The sequence below is a fragment of the Heloderma suspectum genome, chromosome 4 (genome assembly GCF_057233095.1).
Source record: "Heloderma suspectum isolate Gila_16-S chromosome 4, 16-S_ref, whole genome shotgun sequence".
Lineage (NCBI taxonomy): Eukaryota > Metazoa > Chordata > Lepidosauria > Squamata > Helodermatidae > Heloderma > Heloderma suspectum.
In genome coordinates this window covers 253631580-253647091 of record NC_139461.1, presented here as the reverse complement: position 1 = coordinate 253647091, position 15512 = coordinate 253631580, and the positions used below count along the sequence as shown (strand labels likewise).

The 15512-nt window shown below is 43.0% G+C and overlaps 1 protein-coding gene across 1 annotated transcript in view; it reads right to left on the bottom strand.

Annotated features, from left to right (window-relative positions):
- LOC146348539 (zona pellucida sperm-binding protein 3 receptor-like) overlaps positions 1-14585 on the bottom strand; it is a 33801-nt gene extending 19216 nt beyond the window's left edge. The window contains exons 1-4 of the mRNA XM_084853398.1: positions 14443-14585; positions 12680-12871; positions 4872-4934; positions 2509-2691 (exon numbers count right to left, since the gene is read on the bottom strand). Coding sequence (XP_084709524.1) covers positions 2509-2691; positions 4872-4934; positions 12680-12871; positions 14443-14539 — 535 coding nt within the window. The 5' untranslated portion in view covers positions 14540-14585. The remainder of the gene's footprint in view (positions 1-2508; positions 2692-4871; positions 4935-12679; positions 12872-14442) is intronic.
- Between the last annotated feature and the right edge of the window lie 927 nt (positions 14586-15512).

Below are 15512 nucleotides of genomic sequence, written 5' to 3'. Positions count from 1 at the left end.
TCTACAAAATTATGCATGGTGTGGAGAATGTGGATAGGGAGACATTTTTCTCCCTCTCCCAAAATACTAGAACCTGGGGTCATCCTATGAAGGTGATTGCTGGAAGATTCAGGACAGATAAAAGGAAGTACTTCTTCACACAACGCATTGTTAAATTATGGAATTCGCTACCACAGGATGTAGTGATGCCTACCAATTTGGATGGCTTTAAAAGGGGGTTAGACAAATTCCTGGAGGAAAAGGCTATCAATGGCTACTAGTCTTGATAGCTATGTGCTACCTCTAGTACCAGAGGCAGTGAGCCTATATACAGCAGTTGCTGGGGAACATGGGTGGGAGGGTGCTGTTGCGCTCATGTCCTGCTTGTGAGTTTTCTGGTCAATAGCTGGTTGGCTGCTGTGTGAACAGAATGTTGGACTAGATGGACCCTTTGTCTGATCCAGCATGGCTCTTCTTACGTTCTTATTAAGCTCCACTGACTTGTCCTGCCACATAAGTGCTAGTTTCTGGAGGTTATGCTAGCAAGTGGTAGCTCCCCATTGCAGTAGCATTCATTTATCCTACCACTAGTAGACTGCCAGGACTTGGTACTGCCCATAGGGCAGAATTCTATCATGATACTTATTATTCCAAATGTTTTTTAAAGGAATTTTTTCTATAAATTTATTTGTGGCTCTTGCTACTTCCTTAAGAAATATATCCATTTAATTGATAGAGCTGATCCCCAGATTCTCCTTACCCAATCAGATAGCTATTGGTTTTAACAACACTTCCAATAAGAGGCAATGCAATTTTTTGCTATAGTCAATAGAGTTGCTATTAACTGAATTTATTTATTTATTTATTTACTTACTTATTAAATTTATTAATAGCCCATCTGGCTGATCACCCAGCCACTCTGGGCGATGTACAGCAACAGAACAGTTTAAAACAATAAAAGTCTACATTAAAACATCATTTTCTAAAAATACCCTAACCCACCCCAAATGCCTACTTGAACAACTATGTTTTTAATGCATGGCGGAAGCTCATTAAAGAGGGAGCATGGCAGAGTTCCCTAGGGAGGGAGTTCCACAGAGTGGGGGCCACCACAGAGAAGGCCCTCTCCCTCGTCCTCACCAGTCTAGCTGTCCTGGCTGATGGAACGGAGAGAAGGTCATCCAAGGCTGATCTTGTTAAGTGGCCTGTCTGATGTTGCTGGAGGCTCTCCTTAAGATAGGCTGGGCCAGAACCATATAGCGTTTTAAAGGTCAAAACCAACACCTTGAATTTGGCCTGGAAAACCACTGGTAACCAGTGCAACTCCTTCAGCACTGGAGTGATGTGATCTCGCCAGCAGCTGCCTTTAATCAGGTGAGCTGCCATGTTCTGTACCAGCTGCAGCTCCTGAACCGTCTTCAAGGGTAACCTCACGTAGAGTGCATTACAGTAGTCTAAACGAGAGGAGACCAGGGCATGTACTACGGATGGCAGCAGACCTATCATCCAGGTCAATTTGTTCCTTTAAATATCCCAGTAAAATTATTGTGGGGTCAGCAGTAAGGCGATAGCCTGACATTTAAAAGATTATATCCAATATTCCTTTCCAACATTGTTTCAGACATTCCAAAAAGTTATGTAGATAGTCAACATGTAAAACTTGGCATCTAACATTCTTCTAACAAATCAGGATATTTTTAATCTGATATATATCTATGTATCTTGTATAGTATCATTAGTAATTTGTTTTTTTAATTCTTTTAAAACTTTTCACGAATTCCTTTGTTCAAAATATTACTCAATATGCAACTTCACTGCCCCTCCTATATCTGTTGGTTCAAAACTATATTCTACTTTATTTTAAATAAAAACTAAATTATGTTTGTGTTCAAATAATAAATGTAATTTTACTGACAAGGTTGCACGTCAAGTAAATGTCAAATTTTGTTTTTCCCCTCAAATATCTGTATAATTTATTCCTAAATTGTGTCCTAATATGCGGAATTTGAAAATATCCTGTCATGCTGCAAGCTGCCTGACATAATGTCTAAGCTCTGATCATTGGCCTCATCTGGCCTCCACCTCTGGATCACCTGTTGCCTTGGTTTCCTCAGATTTTCTCCACCACCCATTTAATACCTAATGAGACCTCTGCTCCAGATCATGCTTTTACTTCCTGCCCATCCTCACAAGACCAACACATGAGCAAACACACAACTAAAGACTTTATACAGATGCCTACAATTTTGGGCTGCCACTCATTACTGTGCAATTATCACACTAATTATGTTGCTTAAGCTGAACAGATTAGCTGAACTTGGCCAAGATCCCTAAATGACATTAGAAGAAAGGAAAAGATGAGTCAGAGTTTAGATTTCATTGTATAGCTCTGTATTTACCTTACCCCCTTTCGCTCTTCTGATAAAATGCTTTGTACCATGTGTGTGTGTTTTAGTGGCTTATTACTGCTGAATGAGAAAACATAACTGCTAATCAATGTTTGTTCTTTTTTTAAAAAAAAAAACTTACTTTTTTTACAGGATGGTACCTCAGGATACCAGGAGCCGTCTCCCATGCATTGAATCAAATAACTTCCAATAATAAAGTATCCAATTTTACATTCAAATGTAATATTGTTGCCGACAGTGTACAGATGTCCAAATCCACTTAATTTTACTCCATGTTCAACTATTGGATCGTCACACTTCGCTGCTGAAAGTGGAGAATAATATATATTTTTTAACCCTCAAGAAATGAAACGATGCACACCAGCATATGCAGAACCCCTGTTAAAGATTAATCCCCTGTTATGTAATTCACCTAAGTCCATAAACATGAGAGGGCAAATTACTAATATCATTATTTCACAATACATCTGCTTCATATTTCTAAGTATATGAAATAAATTCCTCTGAACTAAATACTATTATTATTTGAATGTCATATAGCTCTTTCAAAAATGATTACCATCTTGAGTCTAAGGGAATATGAGATGGAAATTTTACAAATAAATACTACCAGGTAGCCAATGTCACTGGTTTTGCCATTTTATGAGAAATGGTTTGACTTACTTTGGGTTGGATCATCACTATTATTATTACTATTATTATTATTGTTATTAATTGATAGTGAATTAACGTTGCAATTCTATACAGCATATATATAGTGTACACAGTTTCCTGGGAACAAGTTCCGTTGAACTCGATGTGATTTACTTCCCAGTAGATGTGCAAATGATAGCACTTTAAGTTTCTGTAACTGTTCTGCACATGGTATATAGGACAACAAATGCTTCACTTTCTTTTATAACTTCACTTGTTCAAGTAAGTCTGGTAGGACCAGAATAAATGCTTAAAGGCATGGCATCTAAAACAATTGCTGGAGTAGTTACAAGAGAAAAAAAAAAAACAATGTCCCTATTCTTATAGTTTAATAGAACCTGTACCCATGGGTACAGGATTCCCAGCAGGAGAGAAAGGGATTTGGATAGGGTGAGCCTTCATAAAGCAATGATCAAACATAGCTTTCACCCAGTCAACAAAGGTTAAGTGTATACTCTCCCCCTCCACTGCAAGAACATTAAATTCTTTGTTCCCACTATGACAGCCTTCCCCAAACTGGTGTCCTCCAGATGTTTTGAACTACAACTCTCAGCATTCCTGACCATGGGCGATGTGAGTTGAAGTCCAAAACATTTGGAGGGCACCAGGTTGGAGCAGACTGAGCTATGGGGAAAATGACTGCTGGGGCCTCTGAGATTGGAACCCCTTGCCCTAGTATGATAAAACCTGCTTCCTGGCCTTCAGCCAGGCTATTTTCCTACTCCTGAGGTTATGGCCACATCTCAGCTCCTCACAGCAGAGGTGCCTGAAAGCAACTACTGCTGAAATTATAGTGTTTGGGACAGAGTCAATGTTCAGAGCATCTGTCCTCTGGCAAGCTAAACGTGCTTGTTGGGTGACCTGCTGGCGTCTGCTGAGCAGGGGAAACTGGGTGAGAAGTACTCTCTCCCTTCTGAAGATGCCTGAATAGGCTGATCCCTCCTGGGGCTCCCTTTCTGAAACTTCCTGCTTTCTGCTTTGATGTTTCTTTCTTTTATTCTCTCTCCATTTTTAAAATTTGTTTTGGCTCACATCAACAAGATCTTTCAGTGGGCCTACCTGGCTGCAATGAAAGCAAGAAGTTTTCTGGAGATACATGGGAGAAGCTACTTCTCCAGATGCAAGAAACTAAAATCTGTCTTCCCAGTCCTAGAAGCGAGGTCTATTTCCCAAGCTACCTACCACCCTTCCAGAAGAAACACAATTATCCTTCCAGCAAGCAGTGGCATAGAAATTGTGTTTTATGTGATTGTCATGGGCACCTAAGTAGCTAGTATATATGACCTCAGAAGTGACCATGGGTTTTTTTAATTACTTATTTCCCCTAGGGCCAAAGTAAACATGGTGTTCGTCACATCTATAGTACTGGTATGCATGATTTCTTAAAAATAAAAATAGATTGGAACCATGGTGTGAGGGAGGGTTTAAACCTTGCCCTCACTGTGGTCCTGATCCAAAGTAGGGCCTCCCACACTGGTTATTTGCAACAGGAAGAAGGGTCCTATGGGCATTATTTTTTAAAAAACAAAAAATAGATGGCACCGGGCACCCTGGTATGGATCAGAACTATAGTGGGCAAAGAATTAAAGTACCCCTCCCCACAAAGCACAGTCCCAATCCTGCTCAGCCCACCCCCACCCCACTTCTGCACTATGTATTAAAAAATCATTCACATGGTGAATAATGTAACATCTAGTTTGAGTTTTAGACACAATACTCATTCCAGCAGAACTGCAGACTGTGTGTGTGTGTGTTTCTGAAGGGAAGTACAGGTTTTTATGGAACTCTTACCAGAAGCATTCTGTCCGTCCACCAACAGATCCTTCACATTTTGAGTACTTATAGCTACAGTCTCTAAAACAATGAAACATGGAGATAATTCCAAATGAACAAATTTAGTATAATTAATAAGATTAGGAGGGAATACAAATCAGATTTCATCAGGAAAAAAAAAAAATTTGCCTCATCCCAGCTCATTGTCACAATTATTTGGCTAGTACCTTTTAGCTAGATTACAGACTATTGGGAACTAAAACACATACTTATCATTTTAATATTTTTTTAAAAAAGTCCAACCATGCAGATCTTCTAACACTGCTGAATTTGTAGCCCATTTTTCGGAAAGAGCCACCAGTCAAAACTTGCTATTGCAAAATCATGTGTAGCACTGAACTGGTTTTGCTTTAATTCTTGCATAGCACAAGTGCATCAAACAGAGAAAGATGACAATTGCCTGTGACCATTTTCTTGTTCTTTTTCCTCTCTATTTTACTAATGGGAAGACAAAATGGTTTTATGCTTTTTGTCCCAGTTTCTGATGTTATTCCGTCCTTCCACACCTATATTTCATAGCAACTTGCTCAAAACCGCTTAGAGCAGCTGCATTAATGGTCAGAACTGTGTAACAGTGGATACACTGAACAACAAGTATCCCTCTGTAGAGACTGGTAAATAGGGATGTTAGGGAATTTTGTTCCTGTTCACAAATCATGTGAACATGCCCCATTTCCAAACCTGAATGCAAACAGGAATGCAATTCTCAGGGAATTAAAACAGCAGTATAAAGCATATCGTTATCTAGCCCAGCAATCCAGTTAAAACAAATTAAATAATTTAATATGATTCATAACAGAGAACAATTTAAAATCCAGTCCAGCATCTTCAGCTAAAATTACATGGAAATAAAAATGTCTTTAAGGCCTGTTTAAGGGCGAATAGGGAAGGAACCAAACATATTGAAATGTACCTCTTTGGGGAACAAATTCCACAGATATGATGCCACAGTGTAAAAAGTCCCATCTCCTATGCCCACAAGTATAACTGACACTGAAGGCAGGCCTGTAAACAGGGCCACTGCGTCCAATCTCTTAAGGGCCGGGCAGATTCAAACAGATGTAGGCAGTCCTTCAAATAACCTGTTCCCAAACCATTTAGGGCTTTAAAGGTCAACACCAGCACTTTTAAGTTGGGCCCTGAAGCAAACAGGTAGCCAGTGCCACTGAAATAATATAGGTATAATATGGTCCAAATATTTAGCCCCAATTAGGACAGCTGCATTCTCTGCCAACTCAAACTTCTGGACCATCTTTAAAGGCAGCCCCACATAAAGAGCTTTACAGTAATCTAGTCTGGATGTAACCAGGGCAAGAGTAACTGAGGCAAAGTCTGCTTTATCTAGATAGGGTTGTAGCTGGGATACTAGGATAACCTGATATAAGGTACTTCTAGCCACTGATGACACCTGCACCTCCACAGATAGGGCTAAATCCAGGAGGACCCCCAAGCTGCAACTTTGGTCTTTTAGAGGAAGTGCAAGCATATCCAGAACAGATTGCAAATGTCCATCCAGAACAGCTGACTTTCCCACCTACAGTATCTCTGCCTTATCTGTATAAAGCTACAGCTTGTTATACCTCATCCATTCCAAAACTGTCTCCAAATACCTGTCCTAGAGTCCCAGATTTACTAGGATTCGTAGATAGAGAGGTAGAGCTGCATATTATCCAAATACTGATGATTTCCCCCAACAGCTTCATGTGATGTTAAGAAACATAGGGGACAAGATGAAACCCTGAAGAATCAAATTAATTTCGTCAGCAGCATCTTTCCAGAAGGCAGGTAGGGATGTTAGAGAATTCCGCCACAGACTGCAGTGAGGCCTGACACACCCCGGAGTCCATGGCAGAACGGAGCAATCCCCCCCGCCACCCCACGGAATACCCCTAGGACAGAGCCTACCTTTGTTGGCCGTCCGCTGCCCCACGAATGGCTGCCCCGGTCTGCAGCTGCCATTTCCATTCTACTTTAGCCATGATAAGCTACGTGTTTACGTAGCCTATCATAGGCTACGTAAATATATATGTAGACTATCACGGCTACTGCAGGGACGCAAATGGTGTAGCAACCGCCATTTGCGTCCCTGCCTTTTGCCGTGATAGGCTACGTAGCTTATCACAGCTACTGCAGGGACGCTGGCCACAGCCCAGCAGCGGATGGAAGTCCAGCTGTGAGCGGCCCCGGCCAGCGGCCCCGCAGGCTCCCCGCGGAGCAGAGCTGGCCAGGGAAGACTCCGGCGGGGAGGGACGGAACACCCCCCCCCCAGTGGAATGGGGTAAGTAATCCATACACCCCTAAAGGCAGCTACAAAGTATGTATATTACATTTTTCTTTAAAGCACAACAGGTATTATGTTCCATACACTCGTATTAACAGTTTGTTTGCAATCTAGCAAGCAACAGATAAGTCATCATCTACAGCCTCTTTTCACTGTACTTATGACATTTATATGCTACATTTCCACCCTGGAGGTTAAGGCAATATACATGGGATTTATGGGAAATCTGATGGCAGTTGTGGTGGATTCTGAGCCCTCCCACCAAGAAGTGAGGCAACTGAGACTAGCTGTGCAATCCACACTTTTTTATTCAGTAAATACTACTTCTTCACACCTAGAGCAACTATAAACCCTGGGAGCTGTCTTTGGGGTTTAATTTGCTAAATAGTGCTTTAATTTAGAAAGGTACTGAAAGCAAGGCAGTTTTCTTTTCGACTATGGATGGGTTTCCCTGTGCTTGGCTGGCTTTTTCTGAGCTCTTGCCTGCAGGGAGGATCCTCCTGACCCAACTTCTGATGGGCAGCCAATCTGGTGTGATGCCTCCCACCAACTCCTCTCAACTCTGCCCATTTAACTCAGCAGCAAGCTCGGGCATCTGTCAATCCCAAAGCTCCCTCCCCCTCCGACAGCCATGGTTCCCATGGGAAGGGCGGGGGGGGGGGGGAGACAGTCTCTGAGCCTGGCCCTCCTCCTCCTTGATAAACTCCTGGTCAGGTTCTTTGCTGGCTCCTAGGAATTTCTTCCCTCAGAGACTGTGTTTCTGCTGGGCTTCTTCTAACTCTTGTCTCCAAAATAGAATCACAGTCCAAAACCAAAGAGGGCCTAGGGTCAATCCTGACTACAGTCTTCCATTGTAATGAAAAAAGATTATGCCCAGACTTTTGATCCAACCAATTTGGTTCCCACATTATTATTTGCACCTAGTCTAAGTGTTGTTGTTGTTCAGTCGTTCAGTCGTGTCCGACTCTTCGTGACCCCATGGACCATAGCACGCCAGGCCTTCCTGTCCTGCGCTCTCTCCCGGAGCGTGCTCAAGTTCATATTCATTGCATCCGTGATGCTATCTAGCCATCTCATCCTCTGCCGTCCCCTTCTCCTTTTGCCTTCAGTCTTTCCCAGCATCAGGGTCTTTTCCAGGGAGTTTTCTCTTCGCATTAGGTAGCCAAAATATTGGAGCTTCAGCTTCATTATCTGTCCTTCCAATGAGCACTCAGGGTTGATTTCCTTTAGGATGGACTGATTTGACCTCCTTGCAGTCCACGGGACTCGTAAGAGTCTTCTCCAGCACCACAGTTCGAAAGCATCAATTCTTCGGCGCTCAGCCTTCCTTATAGTCCAGCTCTCACAGCCATACATTACTACTGGGAAAACCATAGCTTTGATTAGACGGACCTTTGTCGGCAAGGTGATGTCTCTGCTTCTTACTATGCTGTCTAGGTTGGCCATAGCTTTCCTCCCAAGGAGCAAGCGTCTTTTAATTTCATGGCTACAGTCACCGTCTGCAGTGATCTTGGAGCCCAAGAAAGTAAAATCTGTCACTGCTTCCATTTCTTCCCCTTCTATATGCCAGGAAGTGATGGGGCCAGATGCCATGATCTTCGTTTTTTTAATGTTGAGTTTCAAACCAGCTTTTGCACTCTCCTCTTTCACCCTCAACAAGAGGCTCTTGAGATCCTCTTCGCTTTCTGCCATTAGGGTGGTATCGTCTGCATATCGGAGGTTGTTGATAATTCTCCCAGCAATCTTAATTCCGACCTCTGATTCATCCAACCCGGCATTTCTCATGATGTACTCTGCATAGAAGTTAAATAAGCAGGGTGACAATATGCAGCCTTGTCGTACTCCTTTCCCAATTTTGAACCAATGGGTTGTTCCATGTATGGTTCTTACTGCTGCTTCTTGACCCTCGTACAGGTTTCTCAGGAGACAGGTAAGGTGGTCTGGTACTCCCATCACTTTAAGAATTTGCCACAGTTTGTTGTGATCCACACAATCAAAGGCTTTAGCGTAGTCAATGAAGCAGAAATAGACGTTTTTCTGGAATTCTCTTGCTTTCTCCATGATGCAGCGAATGTTGGCGATTTGATCTCTAGTTCCTCTGCCTCTTCGAAACCCAGCTTGTACTTCCGGTAGTTCTCAGTTCGCATACTGCTGAAGCCTAGCTTGTAGGATTTTGAGCATCACCTTGCTGGCATGTGAAATGAGCGCAATTGTGCGGTAGTTTGAACACTCTTTGGCGTTGCCCTTCTTTGGAATTGGAATGTAAACTGACCTTTTCCAGTCTTGTGGCCACTGTTGAGTGTTCCAGATTTGTTGGCATATTGAATGCAGCACTTTAACAGCATCATCTTTTAGGATTTTAAATAGCTCGGCTGGAATACTGTCATCTCTGCTAGCTTTGTTGTTACTAATGCTTCCTAAGGCCCACTTGACTTCACTCTCGAGGATGTCCGGCTCAAGTTCAGTGACCGCACTATCATGGCTATCAGGGACATTCAGATCTTTCCTGTATAGTTCTTCTGTGTATTCTTGCCACCTCTTCTTAATCTCATCTGCTTCTGTTAGGTCCCTGCCTTCTTTGTCCTTTACCATGCCCGTCTTTGCACAAAACGTTCCCTTGAGATCTCCAATTTTCTTGAAGAGATCTCTAGTCTTTCCCATTCTGTTGTTTTCCTCGATTTCTTTGCATTGTTCATTTAAGAAGGCCTTCTTGTCTCTCCTTGCTATTCTCTGGAACTCTGCATTCAGTTGCATATATCTTCCCCTTTCTCCCTTGCTTTTTGCTTCCCTTCTTTCGTGAGCTACTTGTAAAGCCTCATCAGACAGCCACTTTGCTTTCTTGCATTTCTTTTTCTTTGGGATGGATTTCGTTGCTGCCCCCTGAACAATGTTACGGACCTCCGTCCATAGTTCCTCAGGCACTCTGTCTATCAGGTCTAATCCCTGAAATCTATTCCTCACCTCCACTGTATATTCATCAGGGATATGATTTAGGTCATACCTGAACGGTTTAGTGGTTTTCCTGACGTTCTTCAATTTAAGCCGAAATTTTGCAAGAAGCAGCTCATGATCTGAGCCACAGTCAGCTCCAGGTCTTGTTTTTACTGACTGTATGGAGCTTCTCCATCTTTGGCTGCAAAGGACTAATCACTCTGATTTCGATATTGACCATCTGGTGATGTCCATGTGTAGAGTCGCCTCTTGTGCTGTTGGAAAAGAGTGTTTGCTATGATCAGCATGTTCTCTTGGCAAAACTCTATTAGCTTTTGTCCTGCTTCATTTTGTACACCAAGGCCATGCTTGCCTGTTATCCCAGTGATTTCTTGACTTCCTACTTTAGCATTCCAATCCCCTACGATGAAGAGGACATCTTTTTTTGGTGTTAGTTCTAGAAGGTGTTGTAGGTCTTCATAGAACCGATCAACCTCAGCTTCTTCGGCCTCAGTGGTTGGGGCATAGACTTGAATTACTGTGATGTTGAATGGTTTGCCTTGGATTCGTACTGAGATCATTCTATCATTTTTAAGATTGTACCCCAGTACTGCTTTTCCCACCCTTTTGTTGACTATGAGAGCTACTCCATTTCTTCTAAGGGATTCTTGCCCACAATAGTAGATATGATAGTCACCTGAATTAAATTCGCCCATGCCTGTCCATTTTAGTTCGCTGATTCCCAAGATGTCGATGTTCAATCTTGCCATCTCATGTTTGACCACCTCCAGCTTACCTTGATTCATTGATCTGACATTCCAGGTTCCTAAACAATATTGTTCTTTACAGCATCGGATTTTCTTTTCACCACCAGACACATCCACAGCTGAGTGTCCTTTCGGGTTTGGCCCAGCCGCTTCACTCTTTCTGGCGCTACTTGGAAATACCTTCTGCTCTTCCCCAGTAGCATATTGGACATCTTCCGACCTGAGGGGCTCATCTTCCGGCGTCATTTCTTTTAGCCTTGTGATACGTTCCATGGGGTTTTCTTGGCAAGAATACTGGAGTGGGTTGCCATTTCCTTCTCCAGTGGACCACATTTTGTCAGAACTCTCTGCCATGACCTGTCCGTCTTGGGTGGCCCTGCACGGCATAGCTTATGGCTTCACTGAGTTACGCAAGCCCCTTCGCCACAACAAGGCAGTGATCCATGAAGGGGAGTCTAAGTAGGTTGAACATTTAAAGAATCATAGACTCTAGAATAGTAGGGTTGGAAGGGGCCTACAAGACCATCGAGTCCAACCCCCTGCTCAATGCAGGAATCCAAGTCACAGCATCCCTGACAGATGGCTGTCCAGCCTCGTCTTGAATGCTTCTAGTGTGGGAGAGCCCACTACCTCCCTAGGTCATTGGTTCCATTGTCGTATTGCTCTAACAGTCAGGAAGTTTTTCCTGATGTTCAGCCGGAATCTGGCTTCCTGTAACTTGAGCCCATTATTCCATGTCCTGCACTCTGGGATGATCGAGAAGAGATCCTGGCCTTCGTATCTCTGAGAACCTTCCAAGCACTTGAAGAGCGCTATCATATCTCCCCTCAGAGGCAACCTGAATAATTTTAAACATAGTTGCTGCCTTAACTGTTGGGTGGGGAATTGCTCATTTGTGGGGAAGGAGCATATGAACACAAGGCTAACTCCTGATCTGTAGTTAAGAGATCACCAGTGTTACATCTGCACTGGGCCTAGTATTATTTGGAGAGACTTTAATTATTCCTGACATTAAAAGATAGTTTTAGAAAGTGGAATACTTGGGGGAATACAAGATCTAGTGATGGCCACCAATTTGGATAGCTTTAAAAGGGGATCAGACAATTTCATGAAGGATAAGCTTGTCATCATGGCTATAAGTTACCTCCAGTATCAGACCCAGTAGATATCTCAAAACCAGTTGCTGGGGAACACAAACAGGAAGGTGCTATTGCATTCATGTCCTGTTTTGTGGGCTTCCCATTGGCATCTGGCTGGACACTGAAGGAATAGGTAGGCCTTTGGTCTGATCCAGCAGGGCTCTTATGTTCTCTGGGTATCAGCAAAGTAAAGCAATTCCTTGAATCTATTTTTCAAAGGTGCTATTCACCTAAGGCTTCAATCCAATGCACATTTACTTGGGGTAATATAACTGAACTCATTGGGACATTTCCAAGCAAGCATGCATAGTAATAATTTCTCAAAATTAACTGGGAAAGCTATATTCTTTTGCGTCAATCTCAAAAAAGAATTCACAGAAACAAAGACACCACCAGAGCTTTTTATGCTCGATCACTTCATCTGTATCTAACATTCATATCCACTAATACAACCCACTGATTTAAACCCCAACCCAGAGCATATTCTGAGACATTCTTCTGATTTCAATAGTACTTACTTCCAAGTATGAATATGGCAGCCACAAAATAATGAGAGATCCTCAATATTTCTTATGTTTAAAATATAAGAGCAAAGTTTTATGAATAACAAAGTAAATAACTTTATTTCTTTCTTACAGAAGCACATACCATTACAAAGTTCTTCCAGTGCTGACCAAGTATTGACAACACATGCAGCAGTTTGTTCTCTTCCAGGGATACGTGTAAAACCTTGTTTGCATCTGTATTTAATCATATGTTTGTCTGGAAAAGAATCTGGAAGCATCTCAAGTGCTGGCTCAGAATAGACAAAGACTGGCAAGTCAGCAGTAGCACAGTCACCTAAGAATTGTTTAAAAATATGTTAAATAAATCGACAGAAAAAAACCTTTTTATTAATTTCTGTGAACCGCCCAGAAAGCTTCAGCTTTTGGGAGATATAGAAATGAAATAAATAATTGAACTTATTCGCTGCCTACAACACTATATTTTTGTTATGGTCATTATTTATTAATTAATTTAAAGTATTTTTTATCCCAATGTTCTGCCAAAAAGGCTCCCAGCGTGGCTTAAATATCATCAGTAAAACGAAACAATCCCTGCCCACAGGTTTATAATCTAAGACACACTGAAAAATTAATGGAGAGTGAAGAGGAAAAAAATTAAGTCTTTCAGCAGGGCTGGTGAAATGGCCCTATTTCCCCTCTCATCTCTCTCAGTTCAGTCTGCTGAAATGGCTGGTGGTGGTGACTGTTGAGGGAGAGGCCTTGATTAATATGCCAAAATCTAGATCATAAAGACTCATTGTGAAATAACAATAATAATACATACATGAATATTTTTTTAAGTATTAGCAGAGATCTTTATTTGACAATTAAGGTTCAGTCTCCCAGGACCTTCCCTTGTGCAAGCTCTACCACCAAGATCTCTAACATGGCGCCCATGGGCATCACTGTGCCTGTAGACACCTCTCTTGGCACTTGACAGGCTTCTTGACCTTCCTGACTTTTATTTTTACTTCTTTTTTTAGCTGAGAGGCTGACATGCTACAAACCGAGGTGCCAGCCTCCAGCACCATCTTTATTTTCAAGCATACTTCTGAGTCCCAAGCGGCAGTCTTGGCCAAGTTACTTGTCTCTCGCCCTCATCTGTGCAGAAAACTGTGGGTTCAAAAAGAGAGGTTTTGTATTTTGAAGCTCAGACACCACCTCTGCCTTGTGATTGTTCTTGGATAAGTTACTTTTCTTTTTAGCCTCAAATCTGCGTTCTAGGAATCATTTTTTTGTGACTGGCCATATCCACCATGGCAGCCATTTCGTACAAGTGCCCATAATAAATCTCTCAACATTCTAAATTTATTTTTATTTATTACATTTCTATACCTCCCAATAGCCAAAGCTAAGTGCGCCCAAGTAGTGAAAAAGTTGGTGATCCCTGCTCTAGTGAAATTAGCACCGTTCTCATTCATTTGAAATCAGAAGTTTCTATTGAAATATCCCCAAAAGGAAATGAATCAGCTTTCAGCAAGCAGGATATTTTATACTTCCATTGTTCTGATTCTCATTTTGTTAATTTGGTTTGCGTGGGCCTCTGCGTGGAGCCGGCCTCCTTATATCACCTAAGCTTCTTCAGGCACCCCCACCCAACTGCGCGTGGCCAGACAGGCTGCGAAGACGGGGCTCAGCCTCCGAGATGGGGAGCGGCTGTTCCCGAGCCCGTTTGTCTCGGGCGCCTAGAAATGAACGTCAGCGCCCCGTGAGAAGATACTCTCTCCCCAAGCACGACTTGGGAGGAAGGCGGCGTTCAGGGAAGGCGGCAAGACGAGAGGGGCAGTCGTGAGGGAAAGGGGGCCGCGCGGCCGCGGGAGACCTCACATTAGGAAAGAAGGGGGCGAGGCCTTGCCTCACACCCACCCAGCGACCCCAGAGGCAGCAGCAGCAGCAGCACTAACACCAGTAACCCCGAAAACCGCTGGACCCGCAGAGGCGCCCACGACGACCGTTGTTGCATGACGCCGAGCTGAGGAGGGGCTGAGGCGAAGAGGATGTCCAGGGTCCCAACTACGCATGCGGGGCGAGGAAGCGTTGGGAGAGGCGCGCGGCGAAAGCTGCTGAGGAGCGTTGTCCTTCCGGGAACGGCGGGAGAGCGGCAGGATGGAAGGTGGCTGTAGTCGTGACTTCGGTTGCCTTGCCCGGCCCCCCTGTTCTCTAGCGGACACTGAAGAAGGTTCGCACTGGGCAGGTGGAGCAAGAGAAGGGGTGACGTGGCCGCATCGTCGATGTGTGGTACATATAGCAGTGCGAACTGCCTCGTATGAGTGAGTGAGTGTGTGTACACGTGTACGTACGTGTACTAGAAGGTCTTTTCTTTTCAGGTATACTGCCACCGAGCATCACAGTTCATCGTGTTGCAAATGCAAAACCTAAATACAATTCTTTCTAAGAGTTTTGGCGCCTTAAGGCGCAATCCTATGCATCTTTAGACAGAAAAAATCCTGGGAGTTGTAGGACTTTTTTTTTTTCTATCAAAACATGCAAAGGATTGCACTCTTAAAGAACTACATATATATTGTGGTCAGATATGATCAGAGCCCACTTTGTCAGATATATGCCTTGACTAGAGAGGAAGGGGACGACTCAGAGGGAGGCCAAATGTTCAAGACTGGAAGCACAATTCTGTGCATGTTTAAACAGAAAATATCCTACAACTCCCAGCATTCCCCAGCCAGCCATGTTGGCTGGGAGTTGTAGGACTTTTTTCTGTCATGCATAGAATTGTGTCCTGAGCGTTACACAGTACTAAACAGGACACAAATGAATACAGCACCTAGTCAAATAAACAGCATTGGTATGGGCTTGGTGATGAATTGGCAGGGCAAGATCAATAGTGTAAAATGAACACCTAAAGAGAGATGAGAATTGACCATATATTTCCACTTTTTGCTTCCTTTTTTTAACCAGTTACCAAACCATAAGATGACCTT